We start from the raw sequence: 15977 nt of genomic DNA, 5'->3' as shown, positions 1-15977 counted from the left end.
TTGAAAAGACAATAAACTCTATATTCCTAGAATCTTTTTCTTTGTTTCTTTGATGAACGTTACCTAAGCACAAAAAACACATGATTTCATGTTACACTGTCTTCTTTCTATATCTTCTGTCTCTTCCAATTACATAACATAAATCGTCGACTTTTTTTTCTTTTTTTCTTTTTCTTTCCTTCCTTTATGGTTAATTTATAGACGCTATAAATTTTGTCTATTCACAAATAGATAAATAGAAATGGGAAACACTATCTCAAACTCAACATTAAGCACAAGAACATTCACTAATAGCAATGAATTCATATCAATTGAGAGAAGAAAAATACCAAGACATCTTCAGCCGTTGAAAAGAAAACATACATCAAAACATACAGGAGCAACCAGTAATGATGAACATGTTCCAGACAATCAGCAGCATAAAAAGAAACAGGAAAACGTAATTATAAAACACCAGACGTCAAGTAATGATAATGTCAATACTTTAATTCCACAAGGAAAGAACAACGAACTGAATGAAATTAACCAAATATTTATCGATCATTCTTCATCGAGTCCTCAGCTGTTTCGTTGGACAAAAGGAAGAAGATTCCAAAATGCAGAAGTAATGGAGGTTTTTATTACACAAACTTTGTTTTTTCTAGTTTTCCAGATTTTTCTGATTTATTCTGTAGAACATGCCTTATCCGCTACCAAATGATCAAATTGAAATTGATAGACATCGAGTTCAATTTTATGTTATACGTTGGGCATTTGAAAGGTAAATATACTGAAAGTATATATGTAGTATCTAATAATGATGGTAGTCGACACATTACGCCGCCTCCTATTAAACAAAAGTTATTCGAGGGTATTCGGGTATTGAACGTAGGGTAAGTTATGTGAATTATAATATACAAGTCCTCTTAAGCATATGTTTATATAGATGTGGACCTGGATTACGAGTAAGAAATGATATGAGATAGACCGCTGAATTCTAAAATGCATAGTTTAGATAGGCCATCCAATCATAGACATGGCTGAAGATTTTTGTAATTCTACTTTTGATGCCTTGGATGTCTGTAATTTACTGCCATCATCTAAAACTTCACCAAAGAACGATACACGCTCTGAATATGTTCATGTTACACCTCCACCAGAGAGAGAAAGCAATCTGCGATTCACATTACACAACATACTGGAGGGTCCATTACCATTTGAGTCAGAGACATTCGAATACGTACAACAAAGTATCACCATATTGGCATACAAAATAGAGGACTGGCCAGTTGTTCTAAATGAATTAAAGAGAGTCACCAAACCAGGGGGATATATACAGCTTATTGAGACTGAGCTTTATCCACATCAGTTGGGACCAAAGGGTGAATCATGGCGGGACCAGAGTATATATCGGACTAGATACATGCTGCATATATTAATCGTTTTATAGTTCTCGATGCCATTAAATCAAAACGAGGAAATGATGGTAGAATTACTCTTCAATTTGAAAGGTTATTGAATAATCTTGACCTTGAAGATGTTACTGTTAAATTTGTTTCAATACCTATCGGGTCATGGGGTCTTGATATTGGCAACTTATGGGGGCAAAACTTTTATGCTTTTTTGGAATCCGCTGGTACCTTTTTAGTTGATTTAATGCAAATGACCAATGCTGAATACAAGAAAGGAACACAAGGTCTTAGAGAGGAATTAGAATCTGGCGAGTATAAGGCATTTAGTAATGTTTATGTTGCTTATGGACGTAAGAAAAAAAACCATTGATATTGAATGAAGAAAAAAAAACCAACTATCTCCTTGTATTGTCTCCTTGTTTTCTTAAATGTTTATAAATCGATACTTTTTTGTTTGATTTGTTTATTTATCTTTTTTCTTCTTCTTTTCTTATTTCATGACAGACAACAATATACATGGGCATTCTGATAACACAGCTAGTTCAAGTTGTCCATACATAGACGCATCAAACTCATGTAAATCGTCTACTTTATTAGACACTTCCAAAGCAGTTGGTTCGATATCATTGTCTGAAGATACAGCTATTCTAAAACATGTTTCAGACCATCAGAATCGCCGCCCAAGTATTTATCCAGATCACCATCCACCTTCACAAGCACAGATAGACATTGTTCGCTATACCTGGGAACGCGTGATTGAAACACATCTACCCACAGACAGACCCAACGTATCTCCTTCGCATGCTTTTGGTTTGGCCTTTTATGACGCATTGTTTCAAATTGACCCAGCATTAAAACCTCTTTTTACAAACATTGTTCAACAAGCAAAAGCACTAGCTGGTATGATTTCTTATATCGTGAGATCACCTGAAGTCATAGATCCAAGACCACCAACACCGTCAGTAACAAACGAATCCTCTACTAAGAAAAGAGCACGCACCATTCGTGAGATAAATGCAAACAAACGGAAACAAAGCAATGCATCTAGCTTTCCTGAACTTATTTTACAAACTGCCTCCTCTAAAAACTCAGGCAAAACGAACGATACAGCAGCTAAAGACGACGAGTATCTGTTGTTATGCAAACTTCGAGAATTAGGTGCCCGCCATTATCTCTATGGTGCTAGGACTGAACATTTTGCGTTAATTGGGTCTGCATTATTAATTGCTCTGGAAGTGAGGTTAGGAAAAGAGTATATACCTGAAGTGGCAGAAGCTTGGATGCGAGTAAGTACTGCCAGTTATTGTGTTCCTGTTTAATTTTAGTGGTAGGCACATGCATTCACAGTTTATCATATGAAAACAGGCTTGCAATTGCAAATTGCTTGGGAAGAACATGAAAAAAGAGGCTCAAGTAGCTTAAGGCTTAATCATGTCTCAATCAATAGCAAGAATGCCAAAACAAACTGTTCAATTCAATAAAAACTGACTTCCTTCTTGGAGGTGCATCAATTGCATATTTGACGATATTATTGTTAATTTTTCTTTTTATTTGTTGACTCAAATTTACTTGAATCTTTGCAGTTGATCTATTCAAAACTAATAGATACTATCAAAAAATGCTTTACCTCTGATTCCATTGCATCGGTAGTAAAAATAAAGTAGCCCTGTATATGGTTCAAAAAGAACTACACACCCCACATCTCTTACTAAGGAAGAGAGAAAAAGTAAGAGGAATCCGTGATTCGAACACGGGACCTAAAGATTTGCAATCTTTCGCTACTACCGCTGAGCTAATCCCTCCTGATGACTGGCGAGTCTGTAAGTAACATTTCAGACAAAATTTAAAATTTCTATTACAAGTGCCCTTTAAACTTTTTGATTATCAAAAAATGCAAAGACAACACAATTCTTTGAATTTTATAAATATCAGAATTTTATGTTTGGTTCTTGATGAGTTATAGCGTTTTTTCTTCAAGGTTTCGGAAGATATGTAATTCCGAAACAATCATTATGTATCTAGTTTTAATGCGCAAAAAGGCACAAATAACTTCTTTTTCTTGTCTCATGGATCGAATGATATCTAGGGAAAAACTGTTTGATACCCTTTAATACCATTTAAAATTGAACTTTAATAAGACGATAATATCACTGCTCATCGTTGTTTAATCAAATATAAACTTAATATGCATAAAAAATAATGAATTGGCTTATGTGAGAACATACAGCTAATTTGAACAGTCGACCTACTCGAAGTCGCATCATTCATGATGCATATATATACTCTCAAAACATAAAAAAAAAGAATAGCATTAAATAGAAAGCAACACTAAATTTAGGGAGCTAATTTCTTTTTGTATTTCTTTTTTAACATCAACATAACTATAAATCATAACCAAGATCCTTTTTTTGAGATGGACATCTTGAAGTTTACACGAGATACCCTGCACTATACTGCCAGTTACTGTGAGGAGAACATCTATAAACTTTGTCAAGACATTCAATCCAGAAAACCAGAGTTACTCGAGTATTTTCAAGTTGTTTTTATCAGTAACAACAATCGAGCTGTAATTTATCTGTTCATTGTTTAGAACAGTTTTTAAGAAAGTCTTAGGTACCATTGTGGCAACAAAAAGTAGGCCAAGAAGAAGAGCATATGGTGATATGGGTAAAGTAAAATAAATTCAAGACAAAAAAAATTGATTTCTTATCATAGGATTACCATGTCATTCTTTATTTCGAAAAAGAAGGGTAAGTATATCTTCTATATATCACATATATAAATCCTTCGATAGTAGTGAATCACTTGTATATGATTTCGATACATTACTGCCTTTCCCAGCGCCAGCAGACATGTATGCTATGCACACCTTTAAGCCCAATTCGGTATTCAATAAGAAATACCAACATGCTTTCCGACTGATTCCAGCAGAAGTATATCTACAACAATTTCAATCTGACAGAAGCCACATGGTATTGTGTATATACGTCTATATTTCTCTCACATATTTTATAGTTAAAGAATGGAGAGTATATTGCAAAACCGCCTTCTTATCCTGCCATCACAAGAGGTAAGAAACACGCTACAAGTTCAGTATCTAATTTGTAAAGGGATGCATAATTTGGATAGCTTTATTTCAATGAACCCAAGTAGTGGTCATGGTACAGTACTTTCAAACGATCAATTCTTTTCAAAACTATTCAATACTTTGGATTGATTTTGCCAGTTGTTTCATATTGTTTAATAGCCTCTAATAAAGCTTCTTCAGGCACGCGATGTTGCATTAAAAATTGATCATTTAAATGGACAACAGGAATATCAAAGATGTATTTATCTCGGAATTCTTTAGGACAATCTTTGTCTTTATGAATATCAAGTACTTTTAAACTAAAAGGCGCCTAACAATATTTAACAAACCATTGCTTGTATTAAGCTTACCTTTTTTTGTACTCTAAGTATAGACTCTTTTGCAGTTGTACATAGAGAACAAGTACTTGAAGAGAACAAAGTCAAAGCTACTTTTCTAGTTGTCATTGAAATTAAAGAAAAAGAAAAGAGGTGTTAAACAAGTCACGACAGTTTGACATGCAAAAAAAAAAAAAGCTTTCTTTTTCTTCATGGCAAAGAAATCAAAGAGAAAACAGCCCTTCACCTCACAAACACAATCAACAACTTCAAAATTCAAGCATTCTCGGGTAGAGACTGCTCGTTTGATTCGTCGTTTTCATGTACTCAATAAAGAACTAGCAAAGTGTCGATCTGAAGTCCAGATCGACACAGCAAAAGAACAATCTATCTTGGTAGAAATGGAATCCTTGGGTGGTCTAGACTGGTATCAAAAAGCCTCCCAGTTAGGTCAAAGCAAGACAAGAGGAGGCGATTCTTCAAAATGGCTAGTTCAGACATTAAAACAGTATGGAGATAAAAACGTCAAATCACTGCGTGTGCTGGATGTAGGAGCTGTTGCGCCCGATAATTACAAGCCATATGCCTCTTGGATTACAGCTAAACCAGTTGATTTGAACCCACAGCATCCAGATATTGAGAAACAGGACTTTTTGAAAATGAAACCACCTGTGCAGGACAAAGACAAGTTTGATATTGTCTGCCTAAGTCTAGTGATTAACTTTGTGGGCGATCCAAGAGACAGAGGTAAAGCAAGCATACGATACAAGTATTTACTGATTGTTATAGGGCAAATGTTAATCCACACTCGAAATTTCTTAACTTCACCTACTATAAGTGATCGCCTGCATTATTTATTTTTGGTTGTACCTCTTCCTTGTGTGACAAATTCAAGATACATGACACATATACATTTATTAGAGATGATGACATCTATTGGATATACCAAATGTCTTCATCATCATTTCTCTAACAAACTAGCCTATTATTTATTTGAATTGACTGAAAAGACAAACGTCAAAAAGGTGCATTGGAAAAAAAAAGTAATACAAGATGGTGGTGGAAAGAATAACTTCTCTGTAGTAATAGAATAATAAAAGCTTTGTAATATTAATCATCTTCAGGCAAAAATCCCCCTCCACCAAAATCATGATTGGGTTCAATAGATCGTTCACCATTGAACTTGTCCCATTTGTCTTCTCCTCTTTCTTCAGATTTGCCGTATGTCTGATCCACACGAGCCTTGATCAATAATCCTTTGATAAGCTTTCTCCAATTTTTATAGACTTCTTCTTCTTTTTTAGCAATGGCTTTGACTGCTTCGCTTTGTTCATGTTCTTCCCATGCTTCTAACAAAATGTATTTGTTCTCTTCTGCTACAACAATACCATCCACAACAGGCACAGCTCTCATTTTTACAAAGTCAAAATCAACTATTGCATCAGCATAATCAATGTTAAGTTTCTTGGCCATTTTAGCAATGCCTTTGACTATACAATCGTGTGAGTAAAATAATTCAAATTAAATCAAACGTACTCGGTATATGCGCTGCTCCTTGAGGCAACATCTCTGGTGTAAACAAATCAATGCTTCCATAAGCATTTTTTACCAATTTACCCTATAGTTTGGTCAATCATAAGCCAACCTATACTTGTACCTACATTCACAACAGGTGGTGGACAGTAAGGTTGTGTTTGCCATTCTCCATAACAGGCAACAAGTAATTCTTGACCATCTTGTTTTGCTTGCTCTTTTAATCGTCGTTTTTCGATCGTCATTGCGTTTGCTTTGACCATTTTGACAGGCTGTTCTCCTTCTTTGATTTCTCTTCCCTTTTTACGGTACGCATCTGCTGTATTTACCGTCTTGACACAAGAACGAGGGTAGATTTTTTCACCTCGAATGCTGCCTAAAACAGGTTCTTTTGGATGTAATACCTCATATTTCTTCAAATGCCTTTCAAGTGCATATAAACTGTGGTTCTTGAACGCATTAATAGAAGTAGGCATAATCTCTCTTGTCTCTAATTCTTCCAGAAATGCTTGTTCTTCATTATCTCGTTCATCGTGTTTTTGAATCAAACAAGAGAGAAAAATATCAGACCAGAGTTTCATACCGCCCTCTTTTTCTCGCTTGGTCAAAGGTCTCTCTCGTAACCGAATCGCTCTTTCTAAGTTTGAGGTGTATCGACGAGTCACATCTACCACATTCTTGTTGTCATTGGAAAAAGCAAGCACAAAAGACATGCAGTTGGATCTGTTTAAAGCAGCTGGTTCCATCAATCCTGGCTTATCAATGTGTCCTCGAATCATATCAATGCACATCCATCGTTTGGTGTCAGGACACCATACTTCTGCCCACACACAAGGTGGTTTTGCTCTTGGATGACAGAGCTCTTTACTTGGATCCACATAAGTTCTTGATCTCGGCCTGAAGGGAAACAGAGTTTTGGTCTTCTCCTCTTCTTTTTCCTCTTCTTCTTTTTCTGTTGGCTCTCCTTTCTTTGTTGTTTCTGGTGCAATTTTATACGGTATAGGCTGTAATGAGCACACCAGTCGCGTATCACATCCACAAGCTCTTAAGATACCTACAAACAATTCAGCGCTTGTGTCTCTTGTAGCTGATTTACGAGACAAAAGATGCAGAAAGGCTTCAATATCTTTGATACAATCACCATATTCATCAGACTGTTCTTGATCTATCCATTGTCTAATCGTTATATCTTTCCGAATGGCTTCTGAATATGGGACTGTCAACAAGCCGGGTCCTGTCAAACGAAAGTAATCAGACCACCAACCAATCAACCATTTAATGCCTGTCTTTAATGCAGACTCTGTTTTATCTTTTTTGAGTAAGCGTTTTGCATGATCAGGGATAATGGAAAGACAGACTGACTATTTACAATGAGTGGTTGTGGTTCTGAATCATACTCTACCTTCATATCTGAGTGTGAGCACCATCTATTTCGCAGTTTATAATGGGCGACAAGCAAAACAACATGAGAGTGATGCATCCATTCTCTTAAATTGCGCTGGTATGCTCTTTCCCAGTTCGATTTCCTATACCCATGATAAGCATATGCATTCTTGCATTTGATGATTTACTTCAGAACAGGTCTTGGTGCTTCCATGACAATTTCAACATCGTTATAGACAGGTTTATCTTCATTTGGCATATCCTCAAACCGAGGAGGCAAATCAATATGCTCCCAATCAATTCTATCTTCTTCTTCAGTAGGTGGCAAGTCGATCGTCATAAACTCTTCATTGTCATACTCATCGTCAGTACTGTCAATAACTGTTTCTTCTATTTTTTGTTTTCCTTTACTCTTTTTTCGAGGAATATCATTTTTTTCTGTATCTCTTCTTTTTCTACTACGAGTATTTGCCATAAAAAATATGTCAAAAAGGAATTTTTTTTGTGCTGCGTGAATTTCCCTTTTTACTTTTTGCATTACCGAGTCGCAACGAAAAGATACATTACAGAATTGTACGACAAAGAAAAAAAAAAAAAGAGCTGATTTCACATTATCGTGTTTAAAAAAAAGGGCTAGGTTTTTTTTCTCTTTCTTTTCTTTTTCTTTATGTCTCTTCAAAACAAAAAACCACGTCAAGTTGCTATTGCAGTAGATCCTTTATCCGAAGAAGCCAATAAAACAATTTGTTGGGCCAAGGAAAATTTCTTTAGACCTACAGATGAAATTCATGCTGTTATGGTCATGGTTCTGGACTGTGAATTTGGTGAACAAGGTAAACATATCTAGTTCTGTGGCTACTCATAGGGTAACATATATATATATATAGAAGCAATCGAATTACCACCTACGGACTCGCTAGAAACTATTGAAAAAGAGGCAAGTATACAACTGTTTTAAATGATCTTGCCAACGTATATCTCAGTTGACATTGGAGAAAATGAGAGCAATGGATAAAATAGTTCAGGAGATTGAGAAAGATGGATTCAAGGTCATAAAGCATGTCTTCAAGACTGATTCGACACATGCTTGTAATGTGTTGGTTGACTATATCGAAACAGAGAAGAAAGATTGCTTGATACTAGGAAGTAGAAACTTATCAGGATGGAAAAGGTTGAGTAAAGCAGCGCATGTGTAGTATTTTAATCGTGTGTATCCATAGATTTTTTATGGGAAGCTTTAGTGACTATGTACAATCTCATGTGAATTGTCCAGTTTTGATTGTTAAATGATTTTTATTCATCTTTTGGATGAAGGGGAAAATACAATAAAAATATTCTTGAGTTTCTTAAAGATACCTGTTTTGGGCTTTTTCTGTGTTTTGTCAGAAGGGATATCTTTGACGCAGTCTTCAATTTGACTTGTCATGTCTTTTGTGATAGCAGTCGTCTGTTGTGTTGAAAGACTGTCAGAAGGAGCTGAAAAGAACCCATTTTTCTGAAGATCGGTTAAGATGAATCTTTCTTTACGCCTAAGAGTAGGCTGACGGCTTTCTGATTGATCTTGTTCTAATGCGAGTGTCTTTTCTCCATCCTTCTCATATTGATACTTGTTACTTTGTGCTCCATACAAAAGACTTTTGTCAGTTACTGGATGCTCTACAGCATTGTCGTTTGTCATTTGGAAAGTAAATAAATACAAAAAAAAACAAGAAAGAAAGAGAAAGAGAAAGACAAAGAACCACTTTAAATATACACAGTCTACTTTGATCGTGGTTTCTGACAACAGTTACATATCATTTTTATTTACAACTATGTACATGGTATTTTTCTTTTTTTTTCTCTACCAACACTCATCAAATAAACCAGGAATGACCATGGCTTCAATCAAATCAGCACCTTGAATGCCTTTTGAAGCTCGTGTCATATAAACAGACCTTTCTTTACGTTCTCTAACAAATTCAAATTGTGGAGGTATAGTAGGAATGCTAAAGTAGTTTGGAGGATCATCCCGCGGTGTAGAAGTCATCAGTGCTTGTTGGATTGAACCCATCATCTGATTCGATACAGTAGGTTGTTCAGCTGGCTCATCCAACGTAGGATCAAAGAATCTAGGGGGCTCTTTGCTTGTCTTGTAAAACTCAATGGATGTCAAGCTAGGAATACGCAGCAGTTGGTCATATGGCAAATTAGCAATCGTGATAGGAATAGTAAACTCAGTCGTATGGGTTGATTTGAACAGCCCTCCCGAGTCCAAAGTGACAGAAAAAAGAAGATCATAATAGACTCTTGTATGATGTGAGATGAAGGAAGGAGAAACGAGTCGAGTAGGCACATCAAATGATATATCTTGTTCCATTTTAGACTCCGTACCAGGAATTGGGATTTGGCCCTGTAGTACAACACGTATATGTTCTCGGAAAGCAGTACCCTTTTGAACGAGCATTTTACCTTCATGGTGCTTACGAAACTTGAAATGCACTGAAACAATACGAGAATCTGGTTGTCCTGCAAATAATTTCAAATGCATCACAAATGGCTCATCTAAAGAGAGTTGTAAACAACTTTGGTTTTTGTTCAAAAAAGATCTTACCTGGACAATACGATTGTTTTAACAGCTTGGCAAACACTTCTACAGCGGCTGATTTTTTGTCTCGCATCAAGGTTTTTTTAAACTCCCATTCTCGGTCTAAATTCGAGCTGTTAGATCCTACTATAAATACAACTATGGTTTACCTGGTGTAGAAACAATGATAGGTCGATAAGGAGTCAAATATTCTCGACTTTTTAATCCTGAATGAAGAGCAGGACCGTCCGTCTGTGCTGTCCAGACATAACGAATACCAAAACCCTTGGGTTCTTCCATTGAAGGCGGGTAATTCACGTTAGGAAACTAAATAAAGTAGTACAAGATTGTTTTAACTTGACGTTACATATGATGTCAATCTATGACAATATACCTTCAAAGCAAAAGGAAATTCATATACGCCTGCTTCTAATTCATCCCATCCTGCTTGTGAATATGCTATTGAAGATTAAGTACAAGTCTGAAAGGCTTATTTTTTACCTGTTGCTTCATTTCCCCATAATTTCCAATCTACATCAAAAAAAGTAGTGATTGTCTCATGTAAACGATCGCCTCCTTTGCTGTCTCCTGCACCTTCATCGACTCGAACAAGTGCCACTTCTTCTGCTCGAAACTAAGAGAGAAAAAAAATGACAGTTCAATAACTATCTCCCCTCTCTCCTTTTTTTCTATAGGTGTACTTACTTTAATACGAATTCTGGTCACATACAAACGTTCAGTAGCATTCAATATCACTTTTCCACGCACAATACGATTGGGTCTTACAATAACATGCGAGCCACCATCAAATTCTATGACCATCGTGCTTGCTGGAACATCCACTAGACCCGCTTGTGAAGAACGTCTATTGCTTGTACTATCTATTGTAGTGGATATCAAATGAGAGTGACTTGTAGGTGCATTAGAAGAAAAATCACCGGAAAGACGATGGTTTTGAGTCACATTTGTGTGTTGAGGTGGTTGAGGTACAGATAAAGAAGCTGCTGTACTATTATTGCTTGTATGGACCGAGCTACGGTGCCTTGTGGTAGCAGCACGAGCAAGGTTACCAATAGTATGCGTAATATTGCTTGGGTCAGCAATAGTATCTGAAAGATTAGGCATGGAAAAGAACGATAAAAGAAAGAAAGAAAGAAAACGCTGGATTTTAAATTTATTTTTGACAATGCCGTCATTGCCTGCCTGTAAGCTGGACATTGACTCTTTTGTGATCACGTGATGTAGCTGGTTATATTTTTGGAAAAGAGGATTTAGACTCACTGGAAATCAGAATTTTAGAATTGCTCAGTGTGATTTTCTCAAGTTTTTTTAAAACTATATTTTCTTGAAAATTGTTTGGCACAGTAACAAAGAAACAAGTGAAAAAAATAAAATAAAAATAAAGTGTGACTCAGAGAGCATTGTACCACAAAGATTGTTTATTCGCATTGTCAATCTCTTCTCAATTGAACATAGAATCAGAAAAGTGTAAATTTATACAAACAACATTATTTTACTTTTGTTTGACTAGGTGCAAATATGGTATACATGTAGTGTGTATGAAGTCTATCGGAATTCAATAATACCATCTATTCTTTGAGTGTGTAACACATACGATTATATTATTACGGATACTGAGACTGTAACAGAAAACACTTTTATGAATTTATTTAAACGACAAACTTTTCATGCTTGTACAAGTCTTGATCCAGCATATGTAAGCCTAGGCCTTCTCCACCAACACGTTTGAGTTGAGTATAGCCCTTGGCAACATTTTCAATGGTTTGAACCTTGGCCTTTAAATGGTTTGTCCTATCCATTATATATATATATATATTTTTTAGTGATTATATATATATAAAAAGAGATATATCCCTTACTTTAAAGTGTGTTTCAAATGGGGATCTGTTTCGTTATAGGCAATGATAGTCAAGTTCAATAAAGACTTGTTTACATCCTTTTCAAGAGCTAAACATGTCTCAACAGCATTGACAGCCGATTTCCAATCAAGCTATCTCGATTATTTTTACTACGCCAAAAAAAAAAAAGAAAGCTTCCCACTTACCAATGGTTGAGGTACACTTCCAATAATACAGATGCCACCACGAGTGATTTGATAATCAATCAAATACTGAGCTAGTTCGCCTTCATGTTCTGCACGCTCATGAAAGAATTTCGTAAAACCCTAATATTTCAAGATAAGATATATGATACGCGTCTATCATTTTACTTACAGGTAAAGCAGCTTCGCAGTGATTGAAATAAGCAGCAGCAGATAAATAGGTCTGTTGAGCCATTTGATGCATTTGAATCTGAGTATTGATAGCATCTTCAGCTGCTTGACTAAAGTTTTGCTTTGCAAGTGATGTAGCAACCATCTTTTTGATATGAATATATATATATTATTCTTATTAATGTAAGAAAGAGGGAAAGAAAATATATACTTGAAGAAACAAAAAAAAAAAAATTGACACAAAGCCAGATTTAAATCGAATCGTTGTGTAACTTGGATAAAAAATGCTTGATTTTGATTTGCTATACAAAAGAATCTTGTTTGTTATTGTTTTTTTTTATTGAGCAGAAGCGGATTTTCGTAACTTGACAAGGAAAGCAGTATGACCTTTGACATCAAAATTTTTTGGTCTGCATACCCAAGCATCTGGCTTGATTTCTTCTGATGGTTGACGACTTCTGATATGTGTCGCTCTTACTTCCCATTCTTTCCATTCTGCCTCAATACATGCTTCCATCACCAAAGGTAAATCAAGAATCTTTTCTGCTAGAGTAAGTACCTGTGTCATATTGGGTAAATAACACACAATGAATCGATCATTTCTTAAATAAGGCAAGAGTCGAGGTATTTGATCGTTGGGTTCAGGCATATCAAGGGCAATTGCATCATATTGCTCTTTTGGTTCCATCAACAGAGGAAGTTGGTCAGCTACTGCACCAATATGAAAAGAGACATGTGGGCTGTATCTTCCTCGAGCATAGCGTTCAACATGCTTTTTAGCTGTGTTTGAATGGGATTCTCGAATGTCAAATGTATCAATGCGACCTGCAGAATTACCTGCCACTGCTCTTGCCATATAAAGTGTTAATGATCCATTTCCTGTGCCTGCTTCAAGCACAGAATGTCCAGGTTCCAAATCTAACATTTGTACCTTTAAAGAGGTGTGTTAGTCATACTTGTATATTGTGCTATCATATTACAATAGTAGCAGCATCTTTAGGATAAATTGGCGTACATGCTCTTGGCACATTTGTCACATACCTGTATAGAGTTAGTTTTTCAAGGCCCTTTTCTTCTTTTCTGATACTTACTCTTCCAATGTGGGGAAATGCGCCATATATTTAAAGCTTTCTAAACAAAAGGGCTTAATCATTTACTTTTTGGCACTTGTCATGGCTTACCATCCTGTGTGTTAAGAATAGATCTTGTCTTTTTTCCAATAATGTCATCGTGAGCTACAACACCACCTCGAAGGCTTCTTGTGCCTGCCTGTTCAAGAGGACCGACAAAGATCTTTTTGCTTGACTTCAGTTGACGAAGCATGCAAAAGTCTCCTTGTTCAAAAGTGTAAAAAGATCTTATTTGTCTACATGATCTACTTAACATGCCACATGTTGAGCTTTTCAAGATCATCATGATTGAAGAAAAGGAAAAAAAAAATAGATCTCGAAACGGTACTTGAATCGACTCGACGCGCCCCGTTATCCCTTTTCTCTCCCACTCTATAAGCTTGCATAAAATGGATAATATTCAGACCAACGATGACATTGTGAGAGGAACTAATGATGATGCTACAGTTAGCCGATTGCAAGTAAATAAAGAGTTTGATTCTTGTAGACTAACAACAAACCAGATCTGCTGCTTCACTCAACTATATACAGGATCCTTTTGTCCAGTTCTTTGTCAAAAAGCCTATTCGTCGCTCACCTATTATCAATAGAGGTAATACATATGTATATAAGCAAGTTTATTTACTTGGCATAACTAGGTACCTTTATTCGTTGTTTTGCCTTAGACTCGATAGTATCACAATTCCTTGCCCTACCAGGTCCTAAAAAACAGATTGTTGCTTTAGGTGCAGGATTCGATACAAGATACTTTAATATTAAGGTAACATCACTAGTTGTGAAATACTTATCAACAAGCTCTGCATAGGCTGGTCATCTAGGCGAGACACTCTTTGATCGTTTGGAACGATATTACGAGGTTGATTTCCCTGAGATTACCATGAAGAAAGCCATGTCAATCAAAAGACGCAAACAACTCGACACACTTGTTGATCATACAGAAATAGAGCGTGGAGGCATGGATTTTAAAAGTGATCACTACTGTCTACTTGGTGGTGACTTACGAGACTGGCAAGATGTCTCTAAAAGACTGATAAAAGCTGGCCTTAATGTTGAGTAAGCGATAAATTAGACGTTCGTATCATTGATGTTGTTAGATTGCCTACCTTGTTTCTGTCTGAATGTGTCTTTATCTATTTATCACCTAGTGATTCCAGCCATATTCTACAATGGATTACAGATCATATGAAAAATGCCATGTTTGCTTTGTACGAGCAAATCAAGCCAGACGATGCTTTTGGCAAAATGATGATACGGAACCTAAAGAGTCGAGATATTGATCTGAAAGGCATACACGCCTTTCCTGACTTGATACATCAAGAAAAACGATTTAAAGATCTTGGTTGGCAGAGTGCCAAAGCAGTGGATATCAATACTATTCATGATACTTGTCTCAATCAATCAGAAATAACAAGGCACGTATCTATCTAACAAGAAGATGAACTAATATCTTTATAGAATAGCCAAATTAGAGATTCTAGACGAACTTGAAGAATGGCGCCTTTTATCGGCTCATTACTGTGTTGCATGGGCAATTCATTCAGTTGATTATGAAAGCGAGTTTAGTCACATTGGACTTCAATTGTCTCCTTAACCACTCTAAGATGTAGTACTAAATTTAAAATTCAACATTCATCGTTTACTTAATAAAAAAAAAAAAGGAGGAGGGGGGAGAGATAGAACCATTTTTTCTTTTGCAGGTCTATAAAGGGAAGGAAAAAAAAGGAGGGGGAAGGAGAGGGGGAGGAGGACAAACTATTTGTTATATTAAGCCATTTATTTTCTTTCTCTTTTTTCTTCTTTTTATACAAAACAATGTTGAACTCTCAAATTAATTGGTTTATTGGTCTTTTTTGTCTACTTCAATTTGTTACTTTGTCTGTATCCGCCGCAACTTGTGCTGCCGAAGCAAAGTAAGTTTACTCTTACTTGTTTGAAGACTCACTTTTATTTAGCTTTCAAGGATGTAAAACAATTCAGGAAACTGCACTCAAAACATGTGGGCCTGTTGACTATGCTTGTCAATGTAAAGCTCAGGTAAGAGAAAATAGCTGTGATTTCTTTCTCTAAATTATCTTTGTAGAACTTGATTCGTCAATGCTATGATTTGTGTCCAGAGTATTCTTCAGACGCGACTATTCAAAGTGGCGTTGCTGCTGGCATCTGTGCTGCTGTTCCCTCAAGCTCTTCTGTTGCGTTGCCCTCAGCTACTCTTCGTCCTTCCAATGTAGTAGCTAGCGTCAGTCCCAGTGTTGCTGCTTCAAGTAGCACACCTTCTGCTAGTACGCCTACCAATACGTCCTTTGCTCATCATATCACACCCATGACCCAGTGTGTTTTTG

General features: G+C 36.2%; 11 protein-coding genes and 1 non-coding gene across 12 annotated transcripts; 7 read left to right on the top strand and 5 right to left on the bottom strand.

The window, feature by feature from the left end:
- Positions 1-177: 177 nt before the first annotated feature.
- Positions 178-1857, top strand: B0P05DRAFT_561826 (uncharacterized protein). Its single transcript, XM_051580520.1, has 6 exons — positions 178-613; positions 675-760; positions 807-872; positions 926-944; positions 995-1382; positions 1430-1857. Exons 1-6 carry the CDS (start codon positions 242-244, stop codon positions 1759-1761), a joined length of 1263 nt encoding a protein of 420 aa, XP_051430193.1. The 5' UTR covers positions 178-241; the 3' UTR covers positions 1762-1857.
- Positions 1858-1875: 18 nt separating this feature from the next.
- Positions 1876-2917, top strand: B0P05DRAFT_561820 (uncharacterized protein). Its single transcript, XM_051580519.1, has 2 exons — positions 1876-2677; positions 2723-2917. Exons 1-2 carry the CDS (start codon positions 1889-1891, stop codon positions 2870-2872), a joined length of 939 nt encoding a protein of 312 aa, XP_051430192.1. The 5' UTR covers positions 1876-1888; the 3' UTR covers positions 2873-2917.
- Positions 2918-3120: 203 nt separating this feature from the next.
- Positions 3121-3193, bottom strand: B0P05DRAFT_t113. Its single transcript has one exon. It is a non-coding gene; the product is annotated as a tRNA-Cys (tRNA).
- Positions 3194-3661: 468 nt separating this feature from the next.
- Positions 3662-4962, top strand: B0P05DRAFT_561814 (N-terminal glutamine amidase-domain-containing protein). Its single transcript, XM_051580518.1, has 7 exons — positions 3662-3957; positions 4005-4058; positions 4107-4141; positions 4186-4363; positions 4407-4461; positions 4502-4788; positions 4829-4962. The coding sequence occupies exons 1-6, from the start codon at positions 3805-3807 to the stop codon at positions 4606-4608; spliced, it is 582 nt and encodes a 193-aa protein (XP_051430191.1). The 5' UTR covers positions 3662-3804; the 3' UTR covers positions 4609-4788; positions 4829-4962.
- A 46-nt stretch (positions 4963-5008) lies between these two features.
- B0P05DRAFT_479675 (putative methyltransferase-domain-containing protein) lies at positions 5009-5890 on the top strand (the record flags this gene model as incomplete). Its single annotated transcript, XM_051575083.1, has 2 exons — positions 5009-5543; positions 5586-5890. The coding sequence occupies 2 exons, from the start codon at positions 5009-5011 to the stop codon at positions 5888-5890; spliced, it is 840 nt and encodes a 279-aa protein (XP_051430190.1).
- Positions 5891-5906: 16 nt separating this feature from the next.
- B0P05DRAFT_479804 (uncharacterized protein) lies at positions 5907-8187 on the bottom strand (the record flags this gene model as incomplete). The annotated part of the gene is made up of 5 exons (XM_051575089.1): positions 5907-6286; positions 6333-6414; positions 6458-7690; positions 7732-7855; positions 7901-8187. 5 exons carry the CDS (start codon positions 8185-8187, stop codon positions 5907-5909), a joined length of 2106 nt encoding a protein of 701 aa, XP_051430189.1.
- A 91-nt stretch (positions 8188-8278) lies between these two features.
- Positions 8279-9060, top strand: B0P05DRAFT_308397 (uncharacterized protein). Its single transcript, XM_051573497.1, has 4 exons — positions 8279-8545; positions 8603-8653; positions 8718-8883; positions 8933-9060. The coding sequence occupies exons 1-4, from the start codon at positions 8380-8382 to the stop codon at positions 9000-9002; spliced, it is 453 nt and encodes a 150-aa protein (XP_051430188.1). The 5' UTR covers positions 8279-8379; the 3' UTR covers positions 9003-9060.
- Positions 9061-9552: 492 nt separating this feature from the next.
- On the bottom strand, positions 9553-10738 carry B0P05DRAFT_479744 (uncharacterized protein; the record flags this gene model as incomplete). Its single annotated transcript, XM_051575087.1, has 4 exons — positions 9553-10217; positions 10303-10398; positions 10446-10602; positions 10670-10738. Coding segments are annotated over 4 exons (987 nt in total), but the record flags the coding sequence as incomplete, so codon positions are not given.
- Positions 10739-11910: 1172 nt separating this feature from the next.
- B0P05DRAFT_561803 (ferritin-like superfamily) lies at positions 11911-12720 on the bottom strand. Its single transcript, XM_051580517.1, has 4 exons — positions 12510-12720; positions 12341-12460; positions 12156-12286; positions 11911-12087 (listed from the first exon to the last, which is right to left on the bottom strand). Exons 1-4 carry the CDS (start codon positions 12651-12653, stop codon positions 11946-11948), a joined length of 537 nt encoding a protein of 178 aa, XP_051430186.1. The 5' UTR covers positions 12654-12720; the 3' UTR covers positions 11911-11945.
- On the bottom strand, positions 12702-13993 carry B0P05DRAFT_561799 (S-adenosyl-L-methionine-dependent methyltransferase). Its single transcript, XM_051580516.1, has 4 exons — positions 13690-13993; positions 13600-13639; positions 13489-13549; positions 12702-13439 (listed from the first exon to the last, which is right to left on the bottom strand). The coding sequence occupies exons 1-4, from the start codon at positions 13922-13924 to the stop codon at positions 12846-12848; spliced, it is 930 nt and encodes a 309-aa protein (XP_051430185.1). The 5' UTR covers positions 13925-13993; the 3' UTR covers positions 12702-12845.
- B0P05DRAFT_561794 (S-adenosyl-L-methionine-dependent methyltransferase) lies at positions 13994-15335 on the top strand. The gene is made up of 6 exons (XM_051580515.1): positions 13994-14095; positions 14142-14230; positions 14277-14398; positions 14444-14691; positions 14733-15050; positions 15094-15335. The coding sequence occupies exons 1-6, from the start codon at positions 14028-14030 to the stop codon at positions 15227-15229; spliced, it is 981 nt and encodes a 326-aa protein (XP_051430184.1). The 5' UTR covers positions 13994-14027; the 3' UTR covers positions 15230-15335.
- Positions 15336-15450: 115 nt separating this feature from the next.
- On the top strand, positions 15451-15918 carry B0P05DRAFT_575518 (uncharacterized protein; the record flags this gene model as incomplete). Its single annotated transcript, XM_051581647.1, has 4 exons — positions 15451-15548; positions 15591-15672; positions 15719-15874; positions 15904-15918. 4 exons carry the CDS (start codon positions 15451-15453, stop codon positions 15916-15918), a joined length of 351 nt encoding a protein of 116 aa, XP_051430183.1.
- Between the last annotated feature and the right edge of the window lie 59 nt (positions 15919-15977).

This window comes from Gilbertella persicaria (genome assembly GCF_025201335.1).
Source record: "Gilbertella persicaria strain CBS 190.32 chromosome Unknown B0P05scaffold_62, whole genome shotgun sequence".
Lineage (NCBI taxonomy): Eukaryota > Fungi > Mucoromycota > Mucoromycetes > Mucorales > Choanephoraceae > Gilbertella > Gilbertella persicaria.
The sequence above is the reverse complement of the archived record's forward strand: the minus strand, read 5'-3'. Positions and strand labels throughout refer to the sequence as shown.